This window comes from Dama dama, chromosome 32 (assembly GCF_033118175.1).
Source record: "Dama dama isolate Ldn47 chromosome 32, ASM3311817v1, whole genome shotgun sequence".
NCBI classification, from domain to species: Eukaryota; Metazoa; Chordata; class Mammalia; order Artiodactyla; family Cervidae; genus Dama; species Dama dama.
The window spans coordinates 44,324,196-44,351,929 of NC_083712.1; the positions used below are offsets into that span (position 1 = coordinate 44,324,196).

A 27,734-nucleotide genomic window follows, 5' to 3' on the forward strand; every position below is an offset into this window, starting at 1 on the left:
TTTTATGGTAACAGTGCCTCTGGATGACCTTCAGAAGTTTGGGATCCTCAGCCCTTCTTCAGGAAAACACCTCATTCATTAGCTGATTTTACTGGGTCTTTGGTATCCAGCACATCAGCAAACTGGTCAGCTCTGCCTTCAAAATATGTTCATAATTCACCTCTTCCCCACTCCAAAAGCCACCAGGATTCCAGTGATCCAGGTTACCATGGTTTATGTGCTTCTAACCAGCGTCCCAGTTCAGTCTCCTGTCAGTCTGTTGGTTTCCATCTCAGAGTAAAAGCCCGAGTCCTTACCTGGCCGGAAAGCCCCTGCACCACCTGCCTTGTCTCTGCCCGCCCCAGTGATTTCAGCAACCCCCCACCCCCACCCCCACCGCCCCCGACCCTTCTTGCCCTCCTGCTCTGGCAGGCTGGCCTCTGCCCATCTTTGGACACGCCGCGCCTGCTCCCACCTGGAATGCTTTGCCTCTGCTGTTCTATCTCCCTGGCTGCTCATCCCCAGGCCCTGCTGCAGCCAGCTCCCAGCTTCAGGTCTGCAGAGGTGCCTTTCCAGCATTTCGTTGCTGTTGTTCGGTAACTCAGTTGTGCCTGCTCTTTGTGACCCAGAGGACTTCGGCCACCTGATGCGAAGAAGTGACTCATTGGAAAAGACCCTGATGCTGGGAAAGATTGAAGGCAGGAGGAGAAGGGGATGGCGAGGACGAGATGGTTGGATGGCATCACCGACTCAATGGACATGAGTTTGAGTAAACTCCAGGAGTTGGTGATGGACAGGGAGGCCTGGCGTGCTGCGATTCATGGGGTCGCAAAGAGTCAGACACGACTGAGCAAATGAACTGAATTGGACTGCCGCCTGCCAGGCTTCCCTGTCCTTCACCATCTCCCAGAGCATGTTCAAACTCATGTCCACTGTGTTGGTGATACCGTCCAACCATCTCATCCTCTGTCGTCCCCTTCTCCTCACGCCTTCAATCTTTCCCCACATCTGGTCTTTTCCAATGAGTTGGCTCTTCCCATCAGGTGGCCAAAGTATTGGAGCTTCTAGTGTTTACCTTCTTCTGGATTCTAACTCCTTCCCTCACAAAGCTGCAGGTTCCTTTTGCCGGTTTTATTTTTCTCCCTAACCATGTCATTAATATGGTTGTCTTTTTAATATCTCCTTACTAAAATATAAGCTCTACCAGGCCAGGGATTTTTTTTTTTTTTAATCATTACTGAATTTATAGCACCTAGAATAGCTCCTAGGCATATAGTAGGCACTCAATAAAAACTTGTTAAAAGAATAGCTGAAATCCTCCAGACCCAGGGATCGAACCCCCTTTTCTTACATCTCCTGCATTGGCAGGTGGGTCCTTAATCACTAGCACCACCTAGGAAGCCCTGAAATACAGGTAATGGGCTGATTTAATGAGTAATATTGAGTAAATCAGTACCTATAGTAAGGGATATGCAAAAGTCGTGAACGTGATGAATGAATAATGTTTGGGAAACACAGATTTAAATAGTTTTTGAGTCTGTTTATTTTGTTTTATTATAAATAGCACTGCAGTAAATATCCTTTAGTAACTTTCTTGTATATATTTGTATTTATTTCCTTACAATCAGTGGTTAAAAGTTTATCTGCTGCTTCTTAGGATCTCCGTAATTTTGAGACTTACTGAAGCCAGAAATCTTACCAGTTTACACCCGTCTCCAACCTGTAAGTGCCTGTATTTCTTGCTGACCGTGCTGTGCATCATCTCAGCGCCTTTTTATCTTGGCCAGTTTGATAGCTAAAGGAGCTGAGTGCGGGAACTTGCTCTTCATTGTTATCTTCTATGTATAAGCATTTCCCCACTCGTTTAATTTTGATCTTTTTATCCTTTGTTGTGACTTGCTTGCTCTTGTCTGTTTGGGCTCGCTCTGATTGCAGGGGATTGAAAAGCTACATGCGCTGATTTTATTGAATGGATGTCACAGGCGCTCAAGTTCACGTCCAAGGACAGGCAGGCCTCCGAGACAGGAACGGGAGGGTCTGCTTCCTGGCATGTCCGCTCTCCTGCTTTTCCTTGCCCGCGGGGTTTCCCTCTTCTCGAGGCCTCTGCCCTCCCGTATCTGTGTGTCCCACCTGGCTCTGCTTGACCGTGTCCCTCAGTTCAGATGCCCGTCGCCATCCAGGTGCCAGGGGCACCTGAGACCCCGGTTTCCAGGAGTGAGCCGGCGGTTGGCTCTGCTTCACTGGGTGGTCACTTCTGGTCCATCCAGCTGAGATTAGGATGGGAGGTTGACTGCTCTGTCCAGGGGATGGGCACGAAGCAGCTTTTCTAGGAAGGATGCAGTGACTTGAATGTTCAGTAACATGTCTTTTGGCCATTTTTCATATGATGTGCTCATCTTTCTCTGAAGGGTACAGAAGCCCATTACATACGAGGACTAGTTTTGTCTTTTGTCTCGTGGGTGTTTTTTCTCCAGTTACCATTTTAATTTTGCTTGATATTTTTGCCATGTAATTAATTAAACCAGTCATTTAAATCATGATTTTTTGCTCCTGTAAAGTTTAGAAATATCTTCTCTATGGGGAAGCTATATTTTCAGCTATACTTCATTCTAGTTTGGTTTTATTTTTTATGTGCCCCTTGAATTACATTAAATTTTAAGGGAATTTGAGAGAGAAATGGCATCTTTGCCTAATTCATTCTAGGAGGATAGTGTTTATTTAGTATTAACTTCTTTCAGCAATAATTTTATAGTTTGCTTTATTCTAGTTCTGAACTTTTCTTAAGTTTATGCCTAGATACTTTATAAGTTTTATTCTTATTTTGAGTAGAATTTTTCTCAATATGCTGTCTAACTTTTCCTTCATGGCTTATTAAAGCTGTTGTTTTTGTATTTTTATTTTGTTACTGGCCACCTTACCGGTTCTAATAACTTTTTTATTTAATACTTTTGAGCCTTGTATGTAGACAGAACAGCTACAAAGAATTAATTTTGCTTTTTTCTGTCTCTTCATTTTTTTCTCATTTTATTGTGGTGGATCTTTTAGAAAGAGGAAGATGGTGATTATAATGGAGTGCAGGGCATATCTCATACTGTTGTTATTGTTAGGAATAATTGTTCTGATTAGATAGTCAGAATATTTGGGAACATAGAGGTAAATGGAACTAGTGGAACACTGGTCTTTACCCAAAATGTTATCTCCACTGGTTCGTCTTGGAGCCTGAATGTTTCACTTGTTACTTCCTTTCTGACCAAACCATTGCCTCCAGAAAGTTCCTGTTAAAATGCCCATGTGATCCCTGCATTAACACATTAAACTTGCTAATATAGCATCATCCACGTGGTTCTCTGATTATCTGGTAATTGATACATACTAGTCTACTCTTAGGGAAAACGAGAACTAGACCTTAAACAGATGGGATAGAGAGCGTTTAGGTGATGATGGCCGCATGAGCCTTTGTAGCTAGCAGGTGCTTCCTTGGCGCTTCACCGTTCTTTGCTCTGTGTCTGTGCCGCTCCCACTTGTGCCCCATAAACTCAGCCTCCGTGAGCTTCGCTTGTTTTCTTCCAGGTGTTTTACTCTCTTACTCTGGACTCTCTTGTTCTTACCCCCCACACTTAGAGTCCTCGTCCTCAGGGTCAACTTAAGCATCACTTTCTCCAGGAGGCTGGTTTCCTTAGGAGCTTATGTCCTGTCGTGTGCTCTGGATGTACCCTGTATTTTCTTTAAAATGACATTATTATAATTGCTTTTAAAAGTAATCTCTCTCAAAAATTGTTACAGCTATTCAACTATAACCTCAAATTGCAGTGCCAGAGAGCATGTCTCCCTTACTGATCGCTGTGTCTGACCCCTAAGTAGTCACTCAGTAAATGCTTCTGAAATTAATGATGCACAGGGGAAGGGAGGACAGTGAGTGAGGACAGTGAGACTGCAGGGAGCTGCCTTGATGAGTGGAAGGAGGGAGTCTGGGGAGCTGGAAGGGAGGGTGCACGGTGTATGCCTGCACCAGAAATGCTTAGTTTAACCTGGATCTGAACCTGCACAGAACTGAAAGGAAGGCCTGCCTTCTGGTACTGAGCTTGAACAGAGTTCTGAGGGATTTGAAAGGCAGTTTCATACATGGGTGAACTCTGTGTACCCTTGGACACAGAGAAAAATACAAGCCTATACTTTATGCTTTTACCCTTTAATTTCTTTGCTTTCAGGGTTGAAGTAGTAGAGCCACTAGGAAATTTTTACAGCATCTAAACTGGCATACTGGCTTGTAAAGTTTACAACCCCACCTACAATAAAGACCATATTTAAAAAGCTACAGTGAAAAGAGGCAGTAGGAGGAAAAAACAGGAGTCTGTACCAAAAAAAACCAGTACTGGGTGCTTTTCCAATGGCAAAAGAAAGTTTGCTTTTGTGAGCCTGGATACTACCAGTGTATAAAAATATTTCCATTAGTAAATAAAGAATTATCATACAGTTTCATTGTTTCTCAAGTTAGAGTACACTTGCATTCCTGTACTTTTATTTTTATATTACCATTCTGTTATAAATTATGAACTGTGAACTCAGAGCTGAATGTAGAGAGGAGACCAAATACACTTTTATTATTATTTTATCTCATTTATTCATACTATGTATTTCTGAGGAAAACTGCTCCTTGACGTAATGTTGAAATGAGGGTTAAACTTTGGGTGTTAATACTTGGAGTATTAAAAACAAATCTGTGGCAGTTGACCTGATTTTACATGAAATTACTACATGACCAATAAAGTAAGAAGGTTGAGGTGCTAATTTTGGCAGATTGGGTTGTGCTGATACTGTGTTTATGTTTAGAGCAATCTGGCCATTTTTCATCCACTTGAAGTCTTCTTCTGCCCCCCTGCCCAAGCACTCACACTCCTGCCATTTTCCTTGCCCCCTGAAACATGCCACTGGCCTCATGCTTTGAGCAACCCTGGGCTCTTACACCCCTGCAACTTGCCGTGCGTCCCCTCTGCTGGGAGAGCCTTTCTGTCCTCCTGCCTGCCTGGCCTAGGCCGCCTTTTGGTTTAGGATTGTGCAGGATGTAATCCGTTAACTCTTGGAGCACTGAGTGCTCTGTGATTTCTGTCTTGTTTGTAGTTGTCTCCATAGAGTTTGTCTGCACTAACCTAGACTTTAAAACCCTTGACCTTGGAAGCTGTGTTTTGCTCCTTATTCGTCTTTATATACATTTTACCTGCTGTGAAGTCTGGTTGCTCAGTAATTGATCTCAGGGAGGGAACTTTGTAGGTGGTTAGGCATCTTTGTCCTTTTAAGCCTCTGATCTTTATTTATTTGCTTAATTGACGTATAGTTGGTTGACAGTGTTGTGTTAGCTACTGGTGTACAGCAAAGTGATTCCATTTTACATATATGCATATATATTCTTTCTCAGATTATTTTCCGTTATAGGTTACTACAAGATATTGAATGTAGTTCCCTGTGCTATACACTGGCCCTTATTGTTTATTTTATACATAGCAGTGTGTATCTGCTAGCCCCAAACTCCTAATTTATCTCTCCCACCTTTCCCTTTGGTTCTCTAGGTCTGTGAGTCTATTTCTGTTCTGTAAATAAGTTCATTTGTGTCAGTTTTTATATTCCACACGTAGCTGATATATGACGTGTCTTTTTCCGACTGACTTCACTTAGCATAATTAACCTCTAGGTCCATCCATGTGGCTGCAGATGGCATTATTTCATTCTTCCTTATGGCTGAGTAATATTCCATTGTATACATGTACCACATCTTCTTTACCCATTCTTCTATTGATGCACGTTTAGGTGCTTCCATGTCTTGCTTGGTGTGAATAGAGCTACTATGAACATTGGGCTGCATGTACATTTTTGCATTATAGTTTTCTCTAAAAATGTGCCCAGGAGAAAGATTGCTGAATCATATGGTAACTCAGTTTTTTATTTATTTATTTAGGTATCTCTTTACTGTTCTCTGTAGTGGCTACACCAGTTTGCATTTGCACCAACCATGTTGGAGGCTTCCCATTTCTCCACATCCCCTATAGCATTTGTTCTTTGTAGCCTTTTTGATGATGGCCATTCTGACTGGTGTGAGGTGATACTTCATTGTAGTTTTGATTTGCATTTCTCTAGTAATTAGCAATGTTGACCATCTTTTAATGTGCCTGTTGGCCATCTGTATGTCTTCTTTGGAGAAATGTCTATTTAGATCTTCTGCCCATTTTTTTGATTGGGTTGCTTTTTTGATATTGAGCTGTTATGATATGTTTATATATTTTGGAGATTAATCCCTTGTTGGCTACATAATTTGCAAATATTTTCTCCATCATGTAGATTCTTTTCAATTTGTTGATGCTTTCCTTTGCTGTGCAAAAGCGTGTAGGCCTGATTAGGTGCTATTTATTTTTGTTTTTATTTCTTTGTGTTGGGAGACTAACCGAAGAGAACATTGGTACGATTTATGTCAGAGAATGTTTTGCCTATGTCCTCTTCTGGGCATTTTATGGTGTCATGTCTCATATTTAAGTCTTTAAGCCAGTTTAAGTTTATTGTCATGGTGCCTGGTGTGAGGGAGTGTTCTAATTTCATTGATTTACATGAGTTGTCCAGCCTCTGCAGCACCACTTGCCGAAGAGGCTTCTCTTCTCTGTATTGAATGTTCTGGCCTCCTTTGTTGACGATTAGCTGGTCACAGGCATGTGGATTTATTTCTGTACTTTCTCTGCGGTTCCACTGATCCACTGTCAGTGACAATTGTTGTTGTTATTTAGTCCCTAAGCTGTGTCTGACTCTTTTGTGACCCCGTGGGCTATGGCCTGCCGGGCTCCTTCTGTCCTTGGGATTTCCCAGGCAAGAGTACTGGAGCGGGTTGCCATTTCCTTCTGCAGGGGAACTTCCTGACCCAGGGATCGAACCCATGTCTCCTGCGTTGGCAGGCAGGTTCTTTACCCCTGAGGCACCAGGGAAGCCCAGCACCACAGTGCTCTGATTACTGTAGCTCTGTAATGTTGTCTGAAGTCTAGGAGGGTTATGTCTCCAGAGTTGTTTTTTTCCTCAGATTTGCTTTGGAAATTCTGGGACTTTTATGGTCCCATATAAATTTTAGGATTTCTTGTTCCAGTTCTGTGGAAAATATCATGGTTAATTTGATAGGGATCATATTAAATCCATAGATTGCTTTCAGTAGTGTGGCCATTTTAACAATATTCTTCCAATCCAAGAGCATGGGTTATCTTTCTGTTTCTTTGAATAATTGTTAATTTCTTTTATTAGTATTTTATAGTTCTCAGCATATAAGTCTTTCACCTCCTTGGTGAGGGTTATTCCAAAGTACTTTATTTTTCTGATGCAATTTTAAAACAGATTGTTTTACTTTCTCCTGACATTTCAGTATTAGTGTAAAGAAATACAATAGATTTCTGTATGTTATTCTTATATCCGGCTACCTTACTGAATTTTAAAAATCAGTTTTAGTAGTTTTTGTGTGGAGTCTTTAGGGTTTTCTGTATGCAGTATCATGCCTGTCAAGGCAGGAAAAGCAAGAGACATAGGTTCAATCCCTGGGTTGGGAAGATCCCCTGGAATAGGAAATGGCAACCCACTCCAGTATTCTTGCCTGGAAAATTCCATGGACAGAAGAGCCTAAAGTCCATGGGTTGCAAAGATTTGGACATGACTGAGCATACACGAACTGTATTGTCATCTGCATATAATGACAATTTTACTTCTTCCCTTCCAATTTGGATACTTCTATTTCTTTTTCTTGTCTGATTGCTGTGGCTAGGACTTCTAATACTATGTTGAAAGAAAATGGGTAGAGTAGGCATCCTTGTTTTCTTCCATATTTTAGTGGAAACTTTTCAGCATTGATTCTTGTGTTGGTTGTGGGTTTGTCATAAATAGCTTTTTATAATGCTGAGATATATACCCATTTTGGCAAGAGTTTTTATCATGAATGTATGTTGAATTTTATCAAGTGCTTTTTTGGCATCTATTGAGATGATCATGTGATTTTTGTCTTTTTTTGTTGATGTGGTTGATGCAGTGTATCACATTGAGTGATTTGTATATGCTGAACCATCCTTGTGACCCTAGAATGAATGACTCCAACTTGACCATGGGGGACGTATGTTTTTTTTTTAATGTATTGTCAGATTCAGTTCGATACTCTAGCATACTCATATGGAAAGAGGGTGACTCTTGGTCCTTGTTTGTTGCAAGCCTTGGTTAAAGAGGTGGTGTTGGACTGGTGTACCCAAGGGCGCACTGTGTGTTACTGGTGCTCGGACTGGTGTTGGTTTGTTTCTTTCAGGTGTCCGTATTCACAGTCAGGTATGTGGTGAACAAAACCATCTGGTTCTTTTTTTACGAACTGCTTCCTTCAAACACTGCAGCTTTCTTTGGCACATTTATCATGGATAATGAAGTGTGTGCTTTTAGGCATTGGTACTTGGACCCTAGATTTATTCTGGGGAATTGTGGGGAACTTTTTTCCTATTTTGTAAAGTTAAGGATTCTGGAAAAGAGAAACCCCTGAAATCTTTTTAAAAATTTAATAGTAAATGCTATTTTTGAGTGCCTGATTTTTAAGGCAGGTATTATGATCTTCATTATTTGCAGATGTGGAAACAGAGGCTGACAGAGGTGAACGCCTCGCAGGGGCTGAGACCTGAGTCTAGGTCTTTTTGAGTCTTCAGACCCATAATTGTTTTCCTCAATGACTTTGCCTTTCAGTTTTATTTAAGGTTGATATTGGTACAATAGATTGTTTACTGTGGAAAGTACTTTAGGATTGAAGACAGGTCTTGGTTCAATTCCAGTTTTATATATAAGTATCTTTGTGTCTTTGGGAAAGTCATTTAGTCTCTCAGCCTCACTTTTTTTTCCCCTCTATAAAATTGTTATGTAGTGGTTTCCCAGGCTTATCCTCAGATATTAGGAGACATTTTGAACATGGGTGTGTAGTATAAAGCACCATCTGTAATTGTCAAGGGAGAGGGCAGGTATCCTCATTTGTAATAATGAGCCTTCCCCAAACTTTGGTGTGTTTTAAGTGGTATCAATAGGAATTACTTCTGCAAGTCTTTTGGTTGCTCTGAAGTGAGTAGCATGTGACAGTGCTGTGACAAGGTGCAGAAGCGGCAGCTCTGGGGTGACTTGGAGCTGGGACATCACAGCAGATCGCAGGGTTTAGGAACCCCCGTGGAGGCAGGACCAGAAAGGCAGGCTGATCCCCAGCAGGGCGGCAGCTCTGGGGTGACTTGGAGCTGGGACATTGCAGCAAATGTCAGGGTTTAGGAACCCCCGTGGGGGCAGGACCAGAAAGCCAGGCTGATCTCCAGCAGGGCAGGACCTTTAACACCTCTGGCGGTAACGGGAGGGGAGCGGTCACACCTTTGCTGTTACTGCTACCTGACTGGCGGTTTCTTTTTTTAAATGGCTGGGGTAAAGATCTTTTGAGAGGACTGGCGAGACTGACTCAAAGTATATTTAGGTTTTATTTTATCAGCCCTAGTTTTAAGGATAGGAATTCAAAATGTGAAAGTAAAACCGCCCAGGTGATTTGGCTATAGTCGAAAGACGAATTTTAAAATGAATTGTAAGAGTGGTGCCAAAGGGCGTTCTCTTCTCTGCAGACCCCAACGGAAGGAGTGTATCGCCCGGATGGATGCCCCAGGCTGGTAGGTTGGTTGGTTTGTTTTTCCTTTTAGGCTTCTTGGGAATTTTTTCTGACTCTTGGCTTAGTCTTTCTTTTCTTTGTCCTCCTCCCCTCCCTCCTTTCACCTTCCCTTCCCTCTTTCGGGCCTCGTTTTTTTTTTTTTTTTTTTTTTACTGCTTTATAAAACCAGAGTAATATTACTTATCATATACCTCAGAAATAAAACTAAAGAATAAAGCGTAAATAAAACTTCATAAGCTGAGTGACTGGGTTGAATGACCATCTCTGAGTGAGTGTATATGCTGAGATAGGAGCCAAGAGGTGCCAGGACTCAGGAGAAGGGTGGATGACCACACGTTCTTGTTCTATAAACTTTAAAATATCTGAACTTGGTCATCTGACATGTGCTTTTTTTTTATTTTAGAAAAAAGACGAGATCTTTACAGAGTCAATGTACTAGGGAGGACTGTATATATTATATTTCTACGGTGAATTTCATCCTGAAGTGGCTGTGTTCTCTGAAAGTCACAAAATGTAAGTGCCTGCTGCTTCCGGGTTCATCTCTGATGTGCAGCTTCTTGCAGCACAGAGTTGGAAACTGCAGCGTGCGTCACGCCTGCACCTTCTGGTCTTGGGTGAGGGAGCAGCGGGACTCTTGCTGGGGGCTGTTGGCCCAGGACATCACAGCTAGGTCATTCCCTCTCGCTATTTTACAAGTTGAATTTGAGGACGTTTCTGCCTTTTTTCCTACACTGTGGCATGGGGTGTTGCTTTTAAGAGCCTGTATGTCCGACTTGGGTTGGTGTGAAAGAGCAGTAGGAACACACTCTGGGGGACGGGCTATGGCTTTTGCCCCCTCCTCTCAGTGGTGCCCTTGGAGGAACTGGGCTGGGTAGATAGGTGCTGTCTGGGCTCTGCTTGGTGCTTCTTTTAGGAGGTGCATATATGACCCGATCATCTCCTCCTGTTAGCTTTTCTCCTTTGAAGTCTAATCCTTATTCAGTCTGGGCCTCCTGGTGGATTCAGGCCACCGAAGACCCTCTCGTGGCCCCTCCTGAACCAAAGCTTCTCTGCTATAAAAGCACCTTAATTTGTAAATCTAATAGCTTCGTGGAAGTTTGAATGCATGTTTCACAGAGTAGGATAGAAAGTAAAAGTTTTATTGTAAACAAAACAACAGAAGTCATTCTAATAAGATTAAACAAAGTAAAGCTCTTTCTGAAGAACTTCTAAGTCTTTAGTATTCAGAGTACTCAACTGCATTGTGAAGCTACGAAGGGTGGGTTTAGAAGTTTAGAATGCTTAGCTTACTTGCCATTCCTATTTTTATAGTATGAAGTGTATTTGTCCTCGAGAGGAATTTTCTTTTCCTGCTATTCCTTCCTTGAAACAAACATTTGAAGTAATGGAATAGATTATGGTTCAATAAAATATTTGGGGCCATGGGTATGGAAGTTCATAAGCTATATGGAGTTACAGCTTTATTTGTATGTGTGTGTAGCAGAGGTATTTGTTTGTGTATATGTGTGTAGAAGTCCAAATTTTTTCTATTAAAGCAGTGTAAATATTTAATATCTCGAGCAATGTTTGAATTACCTGGGGAAATATTCTTCATTTCCACAGAAACTGGTCAATGAGTGAGAGAAATTATTAACATTCAGTTGTTTTAAAATTGAGTTATAATTGGTTTACAGTGTGTTAGTTTCTGATGTACAGCAGAGTGATTCAGTTATATTCAGTTATTTATTTTTTCAGATTATTTTCTGTTATAGGTTATTACAAGATATTGAACACAGCTCCCTTTGCTATACAGGAGGACCTTCTATCTATATACTACTATATACTACTACTATATACTACTATCTATATAGTAGTGTGAGTCTGTTTTTTGGGGGGCCTTTAAATAAATTCGATTTCTTTATTCTTGTCTGTGCTGGGTCTTCGTTGCGGCGTGGGCTGTCTCTACTTGTGGGGGCTTCTCTTCATTGCGGTGTGCAGTCTGCTCATAGTGGGGGCTTCTCTTCTTGCAGAGTATGGGCTCTAGGCGTTTGGGCTCAGTAGCTGTGACTCACAGGCTTAGCTGCTTCACGGCATGTGGGATCTTCCCAGACCAGGAATCTCACCCACGTCCCCTGCATTGACAGGCGGATTCTTAAACATTGGACCACCAGGGAAGTCCTACTATGAATCTTTTAAACCCAAACTCCTAAGTTATCTCTCCTCCTCTTTCCCCTCTGGTAACTATAGGTATGTTTTCTGTGTCTGTGAGTCTATTTCTGTTTTGTAATTAGGTTCATTTATATCACTTTTTCAGATTCCACATCTAAGTGATATCTTGTGATGTTTGTCTTTCTCTGACTTATTTCACTTCATATGATAATCTCTAGGTCCATCCATGTTGCTGCGGTGGCTTTATTTCATTCTTTCTTATGGCTGAACGATATTCCGTTGTGTGTACACGTGCACACACTCACATCTACATCATATCTTCTTTATCCACTCCTCTGACTGTGGACCCTCAGGTTGCCTCCATATCTTGGCTGTGGTGAGTAGTGTTGCCGTGGACATTGAAGTGCATGTATCTTTTCAAATTAGAGTTTTCATCTGCATATATATACCTAGGACTGGGATTGCTGGATCATATGGTGACTCAATTGTTAGTTTTTTAAGGAACCTCCATACTCTTCTCCATAGTGGCTGCTCCAATTTGCATTCGTCCTAACAATGTCAGGGATGTCTCTTTTCTCCATACCCTCTCCAGCATTTATTAGTAGATGCTTTGATGATGGCCATTCTTATTGATGAGAGATGATACTTCATTCTTTTTTTTAATGTGCGTTTCTCTGATAATTAGCAATGTTTAGTATCTTTTCATGTGCCTGTTGGCCATCTGTATGTCTTTGGAGAAATGTCTATTTAGATCATCTGCCCATGTTTTCATTGAGTTGGTTGCTTTTTTTGTTTTGTTTTCTTTTTGATATTGAGCTATTTGTCTGTTTTGAAAATTAAGCCTTATTGGTAACATCATTTGCAAATATTTATTCCCGTTCAATAGATTGTTTTTATGTTTTGTTTTTGGTTTTCTTTGCTGTGCAAAAGCTTATAAATCTGATTAGGCTCTATTTGTTTATTTTTGCTTTTATTTATTTTGTGTTGGAAGGCTGACCTAAGAAAGCATTGGTATGATTTTTGTCAGAGAATGTTCTCATCCAGGAGTTTTATAGTGTCACATCTTACGCTTTAGACCATTTTGAGTTAAGTTTTGTGTATGGCGTGAGGGAGTGTTCTAACTTAATTGATTCACATGCAACCCTCCAGATTAACATTCAGTTTTGTTCATGAAAAATCAAGCGTTTTTATTTGATTTTGTTAGTTATTGACTATACATACAGGTCTTAAATTCACATAAGCTCTCTTTAGTTTGTTATTTTTCTCATAAGGAATATTTACCTATAATCTTAAAGTTTAGCATTTGGAACTTGGCATGATTATGTTTTCTTGAAATTGAAGAAGCGAAATTTATTCATTTATTTTTTAATTGAAGGATAATTGCTTTACAGGATTTTGTTGTTTTCTGTCAAACATCAACATGAATCAGCCACAGGTGTACATATGTCCGCTCCCTCTCCAATGTCGCTCCCATCTCCCCCCCCATCCCACCCCTCTAGGTTGATGCAGACCCCAGTTTGAGTTCCCTGAGTCATAGAGCAAATCCCCATTGGCTGTCTATTTTGCATATGGTAGTGTGAGTTTCCACGTTACTCTCTTCATACATCTCACCCTGCCCTCCCTTCTCCCTGTATCCATAAGTCTGTTCTCTATGTCTGTTTGGAGAAGCGAAATTATAATACTAATTATCTTAAATGTTTTCTTGGTGCATTGGGGTTATTTAGCAAAGCTTTAAAAATATTAGGTAAACTTGAAAGTAGTATTATAAAAGGTGTTGGTTAGAGAGTGTGTCTGTGATCTTTTGAATGGTGATGTTTGAGGAGTTGGCCATAAACTTCTAGAATTGAATGTAAAAACCAGGATTAAAAAAACAAAAACAAAACTCTAGTCTTGTCCAAAACAGAGGGAATCGAAAGCAAAGAATCTTGTGCCATCCTTATTTTGCTACCAGCCATGCGGTGGGCATGCTGGCAGGAGAGAGACCTGGGGGCAGATATGTGGTCCTGAGCACGCCGGGGAGGTGCCGCCAAACCCAGCACTGATGGAACAGTGGGAATGGGTGTTTGTAAGGATTTGAAGAGTGGGCAGAAAGCATTAATAGAGATGGTGAAAACTGGAGAGTATCTAACCACAGAAAGTATCTGTAAAGCATCTTGTCCTTCACAAAACGGAAGAGTTAGAAGAGAAAGTGACCTAGAGGAGAGCAGAACCCACATGATTCTCTGGCTGGAAAATGTTACTTAGAGCTTGATGTGCATGTGATCAAGCTAACGTCATGCTTACAAGTATACTCTTAAGCACTTGTAATATTTAGTTTAAGGGTAGAATGCGTACGTTAATGAGCTAATTTTACTTGTTTACCCCTGATGATTGCTGTGCTGTGCTGTGCCTAGTTGCTCAGTCATGTCTGACTCTTTGCGACCCCATGGACTGTAGCCCACCAGGCTCTTCTGTCTGTGAGGATTCTCCAGGCAGGAATACTGAGCGGGTTGCTATGCCCTCCTGCAGGGGATCATTCCAACCTAAGGTTCAAATCCAGGTCTCCCGCCTTGCGGGCGGGTTCTTTACCATCTGAGCCACCAGGGAAACCCGTGAGTACTAGAGTGGGTAGCCTATCCTTTTTCCAGTTGAATCTTTCCAACCCAGGAATCGAGCTGGGGTTTCCTGCAATCCAGAATTCTTTACCAGCTGAGCTACCAGCAAAGCCCAATGACTGCTGTTCTCAGACAAATTAAATGAAAAGACATAAGTTCTAAGTTGAGACTTCTAGGCAGGAATTGATTTAAAAACTAAAACAACAGAATGCTCTCAGCTTGAATTAGGGTGTGCTTCTAACTCTTGGACTACTGCTTGCAAGGTAGGAGAGGCCGTTTATCTCTGGACTATGACCTGTGTGTTCAGAAGGAAACAGGGATTCACAGGATGGACAGGTATACCAGATATGACACTATCTAACAAACCGTTCATGGTATTACCGTTGTAGTAATTAGCCATGAAAGCATTATCTGCTTTGTGGAGTATCTGTTGCCAGTTATGTTGGTTCAGACATCCCCTCACTGGCCAATCCTGGACCACCTTCTGTTGCCCAGCTCTGGTGCCCAGTGAATATATACTAATACTAATTCAACTCAGCAAAAATGTGGACAGAAAAGAAATTTTTGCATAAAAATTATTCATTGCATTCTAAAATGTGTGGAACATCCACTAAGTGTAAATATTAATAATTAGAAGATATTCTGAGATCCGATGGAAGGTAATTCAGTGCTTCTTATTTTTTAAATTAAAATGGAGTATTTTTAATCCCCTTGGGGTAGGAAGGTCCAGAATATGGTACTTTAAAACCATTATTGTTTAGTCATAACTTTCTCTCAATAATATAACCATAGTGATTAAAAAAACTGATTATTTCAAGTATCAGATAGTCACATATGAAAAAAATCTTAACCAGAAAATTTTAGATTATTAGGATTTAACCAATAATAAGGCATATATTGAACTTTCAAATGGCTGTTTGGGAATTTATTGTTCTTGGGTGACTTTTTAAATGATAGATTAAACTGGGAAGCTTTAATGAATAGTGTTGTTATAAGCGTTACAGCAAAAAAACCATTGTCAGTATTTTCTTATATAGGAATTGTATGTGACCATTATTTGTCTGTATATTCCTCTTTTTATTTGTTAAGGATTTCAGAGAGAAAAAGAGGAGCTAGCCTAGGCAAATTTTTTTACTTTAAAAACCTGTGATAAACCATAGTGAAAAAGAATGTATATGTGTACACGTGTGTGTGTGTGTGTATATGTGTGTGTGTAATTGAACCAGTTTGCTGTATAGTAGGAACTAACACAACATTATAAATCAACTATATGTCAATAAAATAAATTTTAAAAAATTTGACATTTCTTTCTATAAATTTTCTTTGGGAGTTAAATTTGATCTCATTCTGTTTTACAGTGAGTATTCTGCCTGAGGGTATTAAGCTGTCTTGATAATAGTTGTATTGAATTAGGCAGTGAGGGGCATTTGGACCTCTTGCATTCCTTTTTTCTTGCGTTGTGAGGCCCAGTAGCACCTCCTTTCTTCCTTCTTATTTGGAGGAGGGAGGTTTTCGGTGAATCTTTGATTTCTTGATTGACTGGCTTATTTATTTATTTATGGATAATAAATAATACCTTCCTTTAAATAAGATATTTTAAAATCATGATTTGAATTGGAAGAGACAGGAAGGGATGCGATATCTTGGCTTGGATAAACAAGTGTTTTTCTGTGTTGTCTAAATTCAGACTGTTTTGTTTCCTGCAGAGTATGTAGTGTATTTTAATCACATTATTAAATGATATAATCAACTTCAGGCCATCTGCTTATTAATTTACAAGGAAATGAAATGTAATTGCCCCTTTATTTTCTTTTGTCAGGGTGGAAAGTGACATGGTGTCATTAGAAATTTTAATGCCATATCGAGGCCGTGAAGCCAAAAGCTGTTTTTTATGAGCGTTGTAAACTTAGAATTCCAATTACATTTCAGCAGTATTCCAGGAAAACAGTTAGTCTCTCTGCAAGTGATTTAGTCTTCCTTTCATGTCCCCTTGGATTGAGATTCATTGATCCCACTTTGTACAAAGAATCTCCTGTGCAAATAGTGAATGTGTAAATGCTTTTGTATTTTTTCTCTAGCTTAGTCATCAAGCTCAACATCTAGAAATAGTTGCTTTACAGATGATTCATCCCAAATTTTTATAATATGGCTATATTAAAGTTCACTTGATAATATTACAGATACTTCATGCTCAGTTGAGAGCTGGCTGGCCCAGGAAAGCTGCAGTTTAATATAGAAAAGCAAAAATGAAACAAAGAACCCCAAAAAAGCAAACTGTGGAAACCCATATCTTCTGGATCATGCCCCTAGATGTGTCTGAGTCTGTAGAAGGATGAAGAGTCCAGTTACTTACTGAAATTCATGTTACTAAGGCAGATTCACACTCTCCGTGAGCAGGGTCAGACTCTGAATGCCGCCTTGCACACTGGTGCCCTCTTCTGGAGTACTGAGCGCACGACTGAGGAAAGTGAAACGGGTAAATTCTGAGGAGGCAAAATCGCTCGGTGACACTAGAATTCTTCATCGGTAAAGACTTAACTTTGGCCTTTGTGCTGAAGAGAGAAATAGTATTACGGAGTTTTGATTATTAGGTTCTGTTTATGGTTCTCTTATAAAGGCCCCTAAATCATTTACATTAGTAGGTAAGAGGTAGTTCCATCTAGAGAATTATATTCTTTTTTTTTTTCATTTATTTTTATTAGTTGGAGGCTAATTACTTTACAGTATTGTAGTGGTTTTTGTCATACATTGATATGAATCAGCCATGGATTTACACGTATTCCCCATCCCGATCCCCCCTCCCACCTCCCTCTCCACCCGATTCCTCTGGGTCTTCCCAGTGCACCAGGCCCGAGCACTTGTCTCATGCATCCAACCTGGGCTGGTGATCTGTTTCACCATAGATAATATACATGTTTCGATGCTGTTCTCTTGAAACATCCCACCCTCGCCTTCTCCCACAGAGTCCAAAAGTCTGTTCTGTACATCTGTGTCTCTTTTTCTGTTTTGCGTATAGGGTTATCATTACCATCTTTCTAAATTCCATATATATGTGTTAGTTTGCTGTAATGTTCTTTATCTTTCTGGCTTACTTCACTCTGTATAATGGGCTCCAGTTTCATCCATCTCATTAGGACTGGTTCAAATGAATTCTTTTTAACGGCTGAGTAATATTCCATGGTGTATATGTACCACAGCTTCCTTATCCATTCATCTGCTGATGGGCATCTAGGTTGCTTCCATGTCCTGGCTATTATAAATAGTGCTGCGATGAACATTGGGGTGCACGTGTCTCTTTCAGATCTGGTTTCCTCAGTGTGTATGCCCAGAAGTGGGATTGCTGGGTCGTATGGCAGTTCTATTTCCAGTTTTTTAAGAAATCTCCACACTGTTTTCCATAGTGGCTGGACTAGTTTGCATTCCCACCAACAGTGTAAGAGGGTTCCCTTTTCTCCACACCCTCTCCAGCATTTATTGCTTGTAGACTTTTGGATAGCAGCCATCCTGACTGGCGTGTAATGGTACCTCATTGTGGTTTTGATTTGCATTTAGAGAATTATATTCTATATAAATGTCAAAAATGGGTTCATTTGAAGCAATTTTCTTTAGAAAAATCAAGTATTCATTTCTACTGAGAGCCAACATTTATATATGATTACAAATAGCACTTTACATTTAATAAAATACTGTCAAATGTAATTATCTCATGTAGTAATCTTAATGATGTGGGGGGGTGTTGTAGTGATGAAAATGGGTCTGATGATGGCAGCTGACATTTATTATTCACTGTGCATCAGACCCTGCACTGCCCATTTACACAAATCTTCTCATTTAATCTTCATAACCCCTCACTCTCTTCACTGTACAGATGACCAAACTCGAGTCTTATGGAGAATAACGAACTTGACCAAAACTGGCGATTGATGGACCCTGTGTTTGAACCACTCCAGTGTTCTTGCCTGGAGAATCCCATGGACAGAGAGGCCTGGTGAGCTGCTGTCCACAGGGTCACAAAGAGCTGGACACGAGTGAGGCAACTCAGCACCGCACACACACAGCACGGTCCAGTGGGAGCTTTGCAACAGATGCTTTTAAGATCTTCTAAACACAGTTGTTTCCTGCTGGTAAACTGAGTGCGTGCACGGAGAATCTCATTAATAAATTAGTGGAACCGCCTAATCTTTCACTGCAATGGCATTGTATTCAGATGAGTACTCTGCTAGGCCTCTTCTTTTTTTTAAATGTTGGCACATATCAAGGTTCCTTGGTCATATGGGTGACTGTGTGCCTGTGCCGAGTTCCCATAGTAGCGCTGCCTGGATATGCTGTGGGCACATGACACTTAACACGTCTTCAAGTCTCTGAGGCAAACTCAGGATCTGTTCTCCTCTGTCTCCTGCTTTTCTCCATAGGCTTACGCACTCTCTGCTCGCTCTCTCCCTTTCTCACTCCCCCTCCCTTCTTATCCTTCCCCCCACTCCCTTCCCTGCTTCTTCCTCTCCTTGCCCTCTCTCCTTCCCCTCCCCCTAGTATGCATTCCTCCTTATTCCTGAGGGAAGAAGCCCTTCCGAGGGAAGGAGAGTGCCAAGGCCTGTCTCAGGCCCACAGTTGGCCTGAGACAGTCTCTGGGAAGCGCTGCTTCCAGGCTCAGCCAGAATTAGATGCTAGTAGGAAATGGTACCATTGGAGATGCTGTAGCTGTTCTGAATAATCTCACTGATGTTTCCCTTGAGATTAGATTAGGTGTAGAAAGCTGAGCACCGAAAAATTGATGCTTTTGAACTGTGGTGTTGGAGAAGACTCTTGAGAGTCCCTTGGACTGCAAGGAGATCCAACCAGTTCATCCTAAAGGAGATCAGTCTTGGGGTGTTCATTGGAAGGACTGATGCTGAAGCTGAAACTCCAATCATTTGGCCACTTGATGCAAAGAGCTGACTCATTGGAAACGACCCTGATGCTGGGAAGGATTGAAGGCAGGAGGAGAAGGGGATGACAGAGGATGAGATGGCTGGATGGCATCACCAACTCGATGGGCATGAGTTTGAGTAAACTCCGGGAGTTGGTGATGGACAGGGAGGCCTGGCGTGCTGCAATTCATGGGGTCGCAAAGAGTTGGACATGACTGAGTGACTGAACTGACTGACTGAGAAATCTCCTAGAGCTCAGCAATGAATTTAGTAAAATTGCAGGATACAGAATTAGTAGAAATCTCTGCATTTCTATACATTAACAATGAAAGATCAGAAAGATAAATTAAGGAAATAATCTCATTTGCTTTCACATCAAAAAGAATAAAATACCTAGGAATAAATCTACCTAAGGAGGTAAAACTCAACGTTTAGAAAACTAAGATCATGGCATCTGGTCCAATGACTTCTTGGCAAATAGATGGAGAAACAATGGAAACAGTTACAGACTTTCTTGGGCCCAAAATAACTGCAGATGGTGGCTGCAGCCATGAAATTAAAAGATGCTTTCTCCTTGGAAGAAAAGCTGTGACAAACCTAGACAGTGTATTAAAAAGCAGAGACATTACTCTGCCAACAATAGCCTATCTAATCAAAGCTATGGTTTTTCCAGTAGTCATGTATGGATGGATGTGAGAGTTGGACCATAAAGAAAGCTGAGTGCTGAAGAATTGATGCTTTTGAACTGTGGTGTTGGAGAAGACTCTTGTGAGTCCTTGGACTGGGAGGAGATCCAACCAGTCAGTCCTAAAGGAAATCAGTCCTGAATATTCATTGAAAGGACTGATGCTGAAGCTGAAACTCCAATACTTTGGCCACCTGATGTGAAAAACTGACTCCTTGGAAAAGATCCTGATGCTGGGAAAGATTGAAGGCAGAAGGAGAAAGAGACAACAGAGGATGAGATGATTGGATGGCATCACCGGCTCGATGGACATGAGTTTGAGAAAGCTCCAGGAGTTGTGATGGACAGGGAGGCCTGGCATGCTGCAGTCCATGGTGTCAGAGAGAGTTGAACACGACTGAGTGACTGAATGGAACAGAAGGAAGTAAAAGACCTGTACTCCAAAAACTATAAAATGCTGATGAAAGAAATCAAAGATGATACTAACAGATGGAAGTGTGTTCTTAGACTGGAAGAATTAATCTTGTCAAAATGACTAGACTACACAAGGCAATCTATAAATTCAATGCAATGCCTATCAAACTACCAGTGGCATTTTTCACAGAACTAGAACAAAAAGCCTTACAAATTGTGTATGAAAAAGCAAAAGACCCCAAAGAGCCAAAGCAGTTGTAAGAAAGAAAAATAGAGTTGAGAGAATCTGGATCCCTGACTTCAGACTATACTGAAAAGCTGTCGTAATCAAAACAGTATGGCATTGGCCCCAAAACAGAAATATAGATCAGAGGAACCAGGGTGGAAAGCCCAAAAATACACCCACACACATAGTTTTGATTACTATGACATAGGGGGCAAGAATATGCAATGGAGAAAAGACTGTCTCTTTAGTAAGTGGTGCTGGGAAAACTTGACAACTATATGTTAAAGAATGAAATTAGAACATTCTTTAACACCATACAGAAAAAAATAAGCTCAGCATGGATTAGAGACCTAAATGTAAGACTGGATGCTATAAAATTCCTAGAGGAAAACCAAGGCCGAAGATTCTTTGACACAAATTGCAGCAATATGTTTTTGGATCTGTCTCCTAGAGTAACAAATATAAAAACAAACAAAAAAAATAAGACAATGGGATCTATTTAAACTCAAAAGCTTTTGCACATCAAAGGAAACTGTTAACAAAAAGACAACCTTCAGAATGGGAGAAAATGTTTGCAAATGATGTTGACCAACACAGGATTAAACTCTAAAATATACAAACAGATTATGTGCCCAAAATCAATAGAACAAACAACCCAATTAAAAATGGGCAGAAGATCTAAATACACATTTCTTTTTTAAAAAGTTTTTATTATTAGTTGGAGTACAATTGCTTTACAATGTCGTGCTGGTTTCTGCTATGCTTCAACATGGGTCCCTCATGGGTGTACACATGTCCCCTCCCTCACAAACATCCTTCCTACCTCCTTCCTACCCCCCACCCTGTCCTCCTCTCCAGGTTGTCACAGAGCACTGGGTCAAGGTCCCCGTGTCCTACAACAGGTTCCCACTGGCCATCTGTTTTTACATATGGCAGCGCGTATGTTTCAGTGCTAGTCTCTCAATTTCCCCACCCTCTCCTGTCCCTGCTGTGTCCACAAGTATGTTCTCTATGTTTGCATCTCTACTGCGGCCCCCCAGATAGGTCCATCAGTAACATTTTTCTAGCTTCCATATATATATGTGCTAATACATGATATTTGTCTTTATGACTTACTTCACTCTCTGTAGCAGGCTCTGGGTTCATCCACCTCGCTAGAATTCACTCAAATTCAGTCATTTTTATGTCTGAGTAATAGTCCATTGTATGTATGTACCACAACTTCTTTATTCACTCATCTGTCGATGGACATTCATGTTGTTTCCATGTCCTGACTATTGTGAATAGTGCTGTAATGAACATTGGGGTACGTGTGTTTTTTAGAATTCTGGTTTTCTTAGGGTATATGCCCAGTAATGAGATGGCTGGGCCATATGGTAATTTTATTCCTAATTTTTAAATAAGTCTCCACACTGTTCTTCATAGTGGCTGTATCAATTTACATTCTCACCAATAGTACAGGAGGGTTCCCTTTTCTCCAAATCCTCTGCAGCATTTATTGTTGGTAGATTTTTTGATAATGGGTGTTCTGACCAGTGTTAGGTGATACATCATTCTAGTTTTGATTTGCATTAGTCTAATAATAAGTGATGTTGAGCGTCTTTTCATGTGTTTATTAGTCATCTGTTTGTCTTCTTTGGAGAAATGTCTGTTTAGGTCTTCTGCCCATTTTATGATTGGGGTTTTTTGTTATTCTGATAGTGACCTGCATAAGCTGATTGTATACTTTGAACATTAATCCTTTGTCAGTTGCTTCATTTGCAGTTATTTTCTCCCATTCTGAGAGTTGTCTTTTTATCTTGTTTATGGTTTTCTTTGCTGTGCAAAAGCTTTTCGGTTTAATTAGGTCTTCTTTATTTTTGTTTTTATTTTCATTACTCTAGGAGGTGGGTCATAAAGGATCTTGCTGTGATTTATATCAAAGAGTGTTCTGCCTATGTTTTCTTCTAGGAGTTTTATAGTTTCTGGTCTTGAATTCAGGTCTTTAATCCATTTTGAGTTTACCTGGGGGCAAGATGTTAGGGAGTGTTTTAATTTAATTCTTTTACATGTAGCTATCCAGTTTTCCCAGCCACGTTTATTGAAGAGACTGTCTTTTCTCCATTGTGTATTCTTGCCTCCTTTGTTAAAGATAAGGTGCCCATAGGTGTGTGGGTTTATCTCTTGGCTTTCTTTCTTGTTCTGTTGGTCTATATTTCTGTCTTTCTTCCAGTACCATTCTGTCTTAATGACTGTAGCTTTGTAGGATAATATGAAGTCAGGAAGGTTGATTCCTCCAACTCCATTTTCCTTTCTCAAGATTGCTTTAACAATTTGGGATATTCTTTGTTTCCATACAAATTGTAAAAATTTTTTTCCTTGTTCTGTGGAAAGCGCCATTGGTAACTTGATAAGGATTGCACTGAATTTGTAGATTGCTTTGGGTAGTATAGTCATTTTCACACTGTTGATTCTTCCAATCTAAGAACATTTTGTATCTCTTTATCTGTTTATGTTGTCTTTGATTTCTTTCCTCAGTGTCTTATAGTTTTCTGTATATAGGTCTTTTGTCTCCTTTCACTGCAGTGGTAAATGGGACTGATTCCTTACTTTCTCATCCTGATTTTTCATTGCTAGTGTATAGGAAAGCAAGGGGTTTCTGTTATTGACTTTGTGATCCTGCAACTTTGCCAAATTCGCTAACTAGCTCTATTAATTTTATGGTAGTATCTTTAGGGTTTTCCATGTGTAATATCATATTGTCTACAAACAGTGAGAGTTTTACTTCTTCTTTTCCAGTCTGGATTCCTTTTGTTTCTATTTCTTCTCTAATACCCATGTCTAGGGCTTCCAAAACTATGTTGAATAATAGTGGTGAGAGTGGGTACCCTTGTCTTGTTCCTGATCTTAGAGGAGATGCTTTCAGCTTTTCACCATTGAGAAAGCGTTAGCTGTGGGTTTATCATCTATGGCCTTTATAATGTTGAGTTACCAGGTGATGCTAGTGGTCAAGAACCCACCTGCCAGTGCAGGGGATGTAAGAGATGTGGGTTCAGTCCCTGCATTGGAAAGATCCCCTGGAGGAAGGCACAACAACCCACTCTAGTATTCTTGCCTGGAGAACCCCATGGACAGGGGAGCCTGTCAGGCAACGGTCCACAGGGTCACACACAGTTGGACCCCATTGACATCACTGAGCATAGCACACACACAGGTTCCTTCAATGCCCATTTTCTGAAGTTTTTTTTTTTTTTAAATCATAAATGGTTGCTGAACTTTGTTGAAAGCTTTTTCTGCGTCTGTTGAGAGTATCATATGATGTTTGTCTTTTAACTTGTTGATATGGTGTATCACATTGACTGACTTGGATATGTGGAAGCATCCTTGCATCCCTGGGATAAACCCAACTTGATCCTGGCATATGATCCTTTTAATATGTTGTTGGATTCATTTGCTAGAATTTTGTTGAGGATTTTTGCATCTATGTTTATTAGTGATATTGGCCTGTAATTTTCTTTTTTTATGATGTCTTTTTCTAGTTTTGGTATCAGAGTGATGGTGGCCTTGTAGAATGAGTTTGAAATTGTTCCTTCCTCTCCAACTTTTTGAGAGAGTTTGAGAAGGATAGATATAGCTCATCTCTGAATGTTTGATAGAATTTATCTGTGAAGCCATCTGGCCGTGGACTTTTGTTTTTTGAGAGATTTTTTTTTTTTTTTTTATCACATTTTCAATTTCATTACCTGTGATTTACTTGTTCATAATTTCTATTTCTTCCTAGTTCAGTCTTAGGAGGTTGATCTTCTCTACAAACCTTTCCGTTTCTTCCAGGTTGTCCATTATATTGGCATATAGTTGCTCTTAATCGTCTATTATAATCCTTTGTGTATCTGCATTGACTGTTTTAATCTCTCCCTTTGCATCTCTAATTTTCCTGATTTGAGTCTTCACACTTTTTTTCTTGATAAATCTTGCTAATGGTTTGCCAATTTTATCTTCTCAAAGAACCAACTTTTAGTTTTATTGATCATTGCTGTTGTTCCCTTCATTTATTTTTCACTTATTTCTGCTCTGATCTTCTATGATTTTTTCCTTTTACTACCTTGGGGTTTTTCTGTTCTTCTTTTTCCAGTTTCTTTAGGTGTAAGGTTAGGTTGTCAATTTGATGTTTTTCTTGTTTCTTGAGGTAGAATTGTATTGCTATAAACTTCCCTCTTAGAACTACTTTTGCTGCATCCCATAGGTTTTCGAGTTGTCATATTTTCATTATCATTTGTTTCTGTGTATTTTTTGACTTCCCTTTAATGACTTGTTGGTTATTTAGAAGCCTGTAGTTAATTTTCATGTGTTTCTGTTTCTTATACCTTTCCCCCCTGTCTTTGATATCTAATCTCATAGGTGGCTCAGCTGGTAAAGAACCCACCTGCCAGCACAGGGAATGCAAGAGACATGGGTTCAAACCCTGGGTCAAGAAGATGCCCTGGGGTAGGAAATGGCAACCCACTTCCATTCTTGCCTGGAAAATTCCATGGACAGAGGAGCCTGGTGGGCTACAGTCCTTGGGGTCGCAAAGAGTCGGACACCACTGAGTGTGCACACACACAGACTCATAGCATTGTAGTCAGAAAAGATGCCTGATATGATTTAAGTTTTCTTACATTTACTGAGGCTTGATTTGTGGTCCAATATGTGATCTATCCTGGAGAATGTTCCATGTGAACTTGAGAAGAAAGTGTATTCTGCTGCATTTGGATGAAATGTCCTGAAGAGGTCATTAGGTCCATCTGGTCTAACTGTCATTTAAGGCTTGTGTTTCCTTATTAATTTTCTGTTTGCATGATCTGTTCATTGGTGTAAGTGGCTTATTAAAGCCTGCTATTATTATTGTGTTACTGTCAATTACCGTTTTATGTCTGCTAGTGTTTGCCTTATGTATCCCGGTGTTTCTTTGTTGGATGTGTAAATATTTATAGTTGTTGTGTCTTGCTTGGTCGATCCCTTGATCATTATGTAGTGTCCTTCCTTATCTCTTATAATCTTTAAGATCTATTTTGTCTGATATGAGAATTGCTACTCCAGTTTTCTTCTGATTTCTGTTTGCATGAAATATTTTTCCATCCTCTCACTTTCAGTTTGTATTTGTTTCTGGTTCTGAAGTGAGTCTAATATAGACAGCATATATTTGAGTCTTGTTTTTGTATCCATTCAACCAGTCTTTGGAGCGTTTAATCCATTTACATTTAAAGTAATCATTGATATGTATGATCCTATTAACATTTACTTTATTGTTTTGGGTTTCTTTTTGTAGGCCTTTTCTTGTTTCCTGTGTGGGGAACTTCCTTTAGCATTTATTGTAAAGCTGCTTTTGTAGTGCTGAATTTTCTTAACTTTTGACTATCTGTAAAGCTTTTGATTTCTCTGAATCTGAATGAGACCCTTGCTGGATAGAGTAATCTTGGTTGTAGATCTTTGCCTTTCATTATTTTAAATATATCCTTGTGCAGAGATCTTTCTGCTGATAGATCAGCTGTTAACCTTATGGGGTTTTCCTTGTATGTTACTTGTTGCTTTTCTCTTGCTACCTTCAATATTTTTTCTTTGTGTTTAATTTTTTTTAGTTTGATTAATGTGTGTCTCGGCATGTTTCTCCTTGGGTTTATCTTGTATGGAACTCTCTGCACTCGTTGGACTTGATTGACTCTTCCTTTCTCATTTTAGGTAAGCTTTTGGCTATAATCTCTTCAAAAAATTTCTCAGACCCTTTATTTTTCTCTTTTTCTTCTCAGTTCAGTTCAGTTCAGTTCAGTCACTCAGTTGTGTCCGACTCTTTGCAACCGCATGAATTGCAGCACGCCAGGCCTCCCTGTCCATCACCAACTCCCAGAGTTTGCTCAAATTCATGCCCATCGAGTCAGTGATGCCATCCAGCCATCTCATCCTCTGTCACCCCCTTCTCTTCCTGCCCCCAATCCCTCCCAGCATCAGGGTCTTTTCCAATGAGTCAACTCTTCGCATGAGGTGGCCAAAGTACTGGAGTTTCAGCTTTAGCATCAGTCCTTCCAGTGAACACCCAGGACTGATCTCCTTTAGGATGAACTGGTTGGATCTCCTTGCAGTCCAAGGGACTCTCAAGAGTCTTCTCCAACACCACAGTTCAAAAGCATCAATTTTTCGGTGCTCAGCTTTCTTCACAGTCCAACTCTCACATCCACACATGACTATGGAAAAACCATAGCCTTGACCAGACGGACCTTTGTTGGCAAAGTAATGTCTCTGCTTTTTAATATGCTATCTAGGTTGGTCATAACTTTCCTTCCAAGAAGTAAGTGTCTTTTAATTTCATGGCTGCAGTCACCATCCACAGTGATTTTGGAGCCCCCTAAAATGAAGTCTGACACTGTTTCCACTGTCTCCCCATTTATTTCCCATGAGGTGATGGGACCGGATGCTGTGATCTTAGTTTTCTGAATGTTAAGCTTTAAGCCAACTTTTTCACTCTCCTCTTTCACTTTCATCAAGAGGCTTTTTAGTTCCTCTTCACTCTGTGCCATAAGGGTGGTGTCATCTGCATATCTGAGGTTACTAATATTTCTCCCGGAAATCTTGATTCCAGCCTGTGCTTCTTCTAGCCCAGCGTTTCTCATGATGTACTCTGCATATAAGTTAAATAAGCAGGGTGACAATATACAGCCTTGACGTACTCCTTTTCCTATTTGGAACCAGTCTGTTGTTCCATGTCCAGTTCTAACTGTTGCTTCCTGACCTGCATATAGGTTTCTCAAGAGGCAGGTCAGGTGGTCTGGTATTCCCATCTCTTTCAGAATTTTCCACAGTTTATTGTGATCCACACAGTCGAAGGCTTTCGCATAGTCAATAAAGCAGAAATAGATTTTTTTCTGGAACTCTGTTGCTTTTTCGATGATCCAGTGGATATTGGCAATTTGATCTCTGGTTCCTCGGCCTTTTCTAAAACCAACTTGAACATCTGGAAGTTCTCGGTTCATGTATTGCTGAAGCCTGGCTTGGAGAATTTTGTGCATTACTTTACTAGCGTGTGAGATGAGTGCAATTGTGTGGTAGTTTGAGCATTCTTTGGGATTGCCTTTCTTAGGGATTGGAATGAAAA

The 27,734-nt window shown here is 40.3% G+C and overlaps 1 protein-coding gene across 9 annotated transcripts in view; it reads left to right on the top strand.

The window, feature by feature from the left end:
- PSD3 (pleckstrin and Sec7 domain containing 3) overlaps positions 1 to 27,734 on the top strand; it is a 404,084-nt gene that overhangs the window by 131,631 nt on the left and 244,719 nt on the right. For 3 of the 9 annotated variants that reach the window (XM_061134564.1, XM_061134569.1, XM_061134567.1), the window contains one exon: positions 9,612 to 9,656. The exons of 4 other annotated variants lie outside the window; for them this stretch is intronic. In XM_061134564.1, the coding sequence (XP_060990547.1) occupies positions 9,612 to 9,656 (45 nt within the window). Of the gene's footprint in view, positions 1 to 9,611; positions 9,657 to 10,104; positions 10,169 to 18,219; positions 18,386 to 27,734 lie in introns of those variants that run through there. 2 more of the 9 variants (XM_061134573.1, XM_061134570.1) reach the window with 2 other exon arrangements.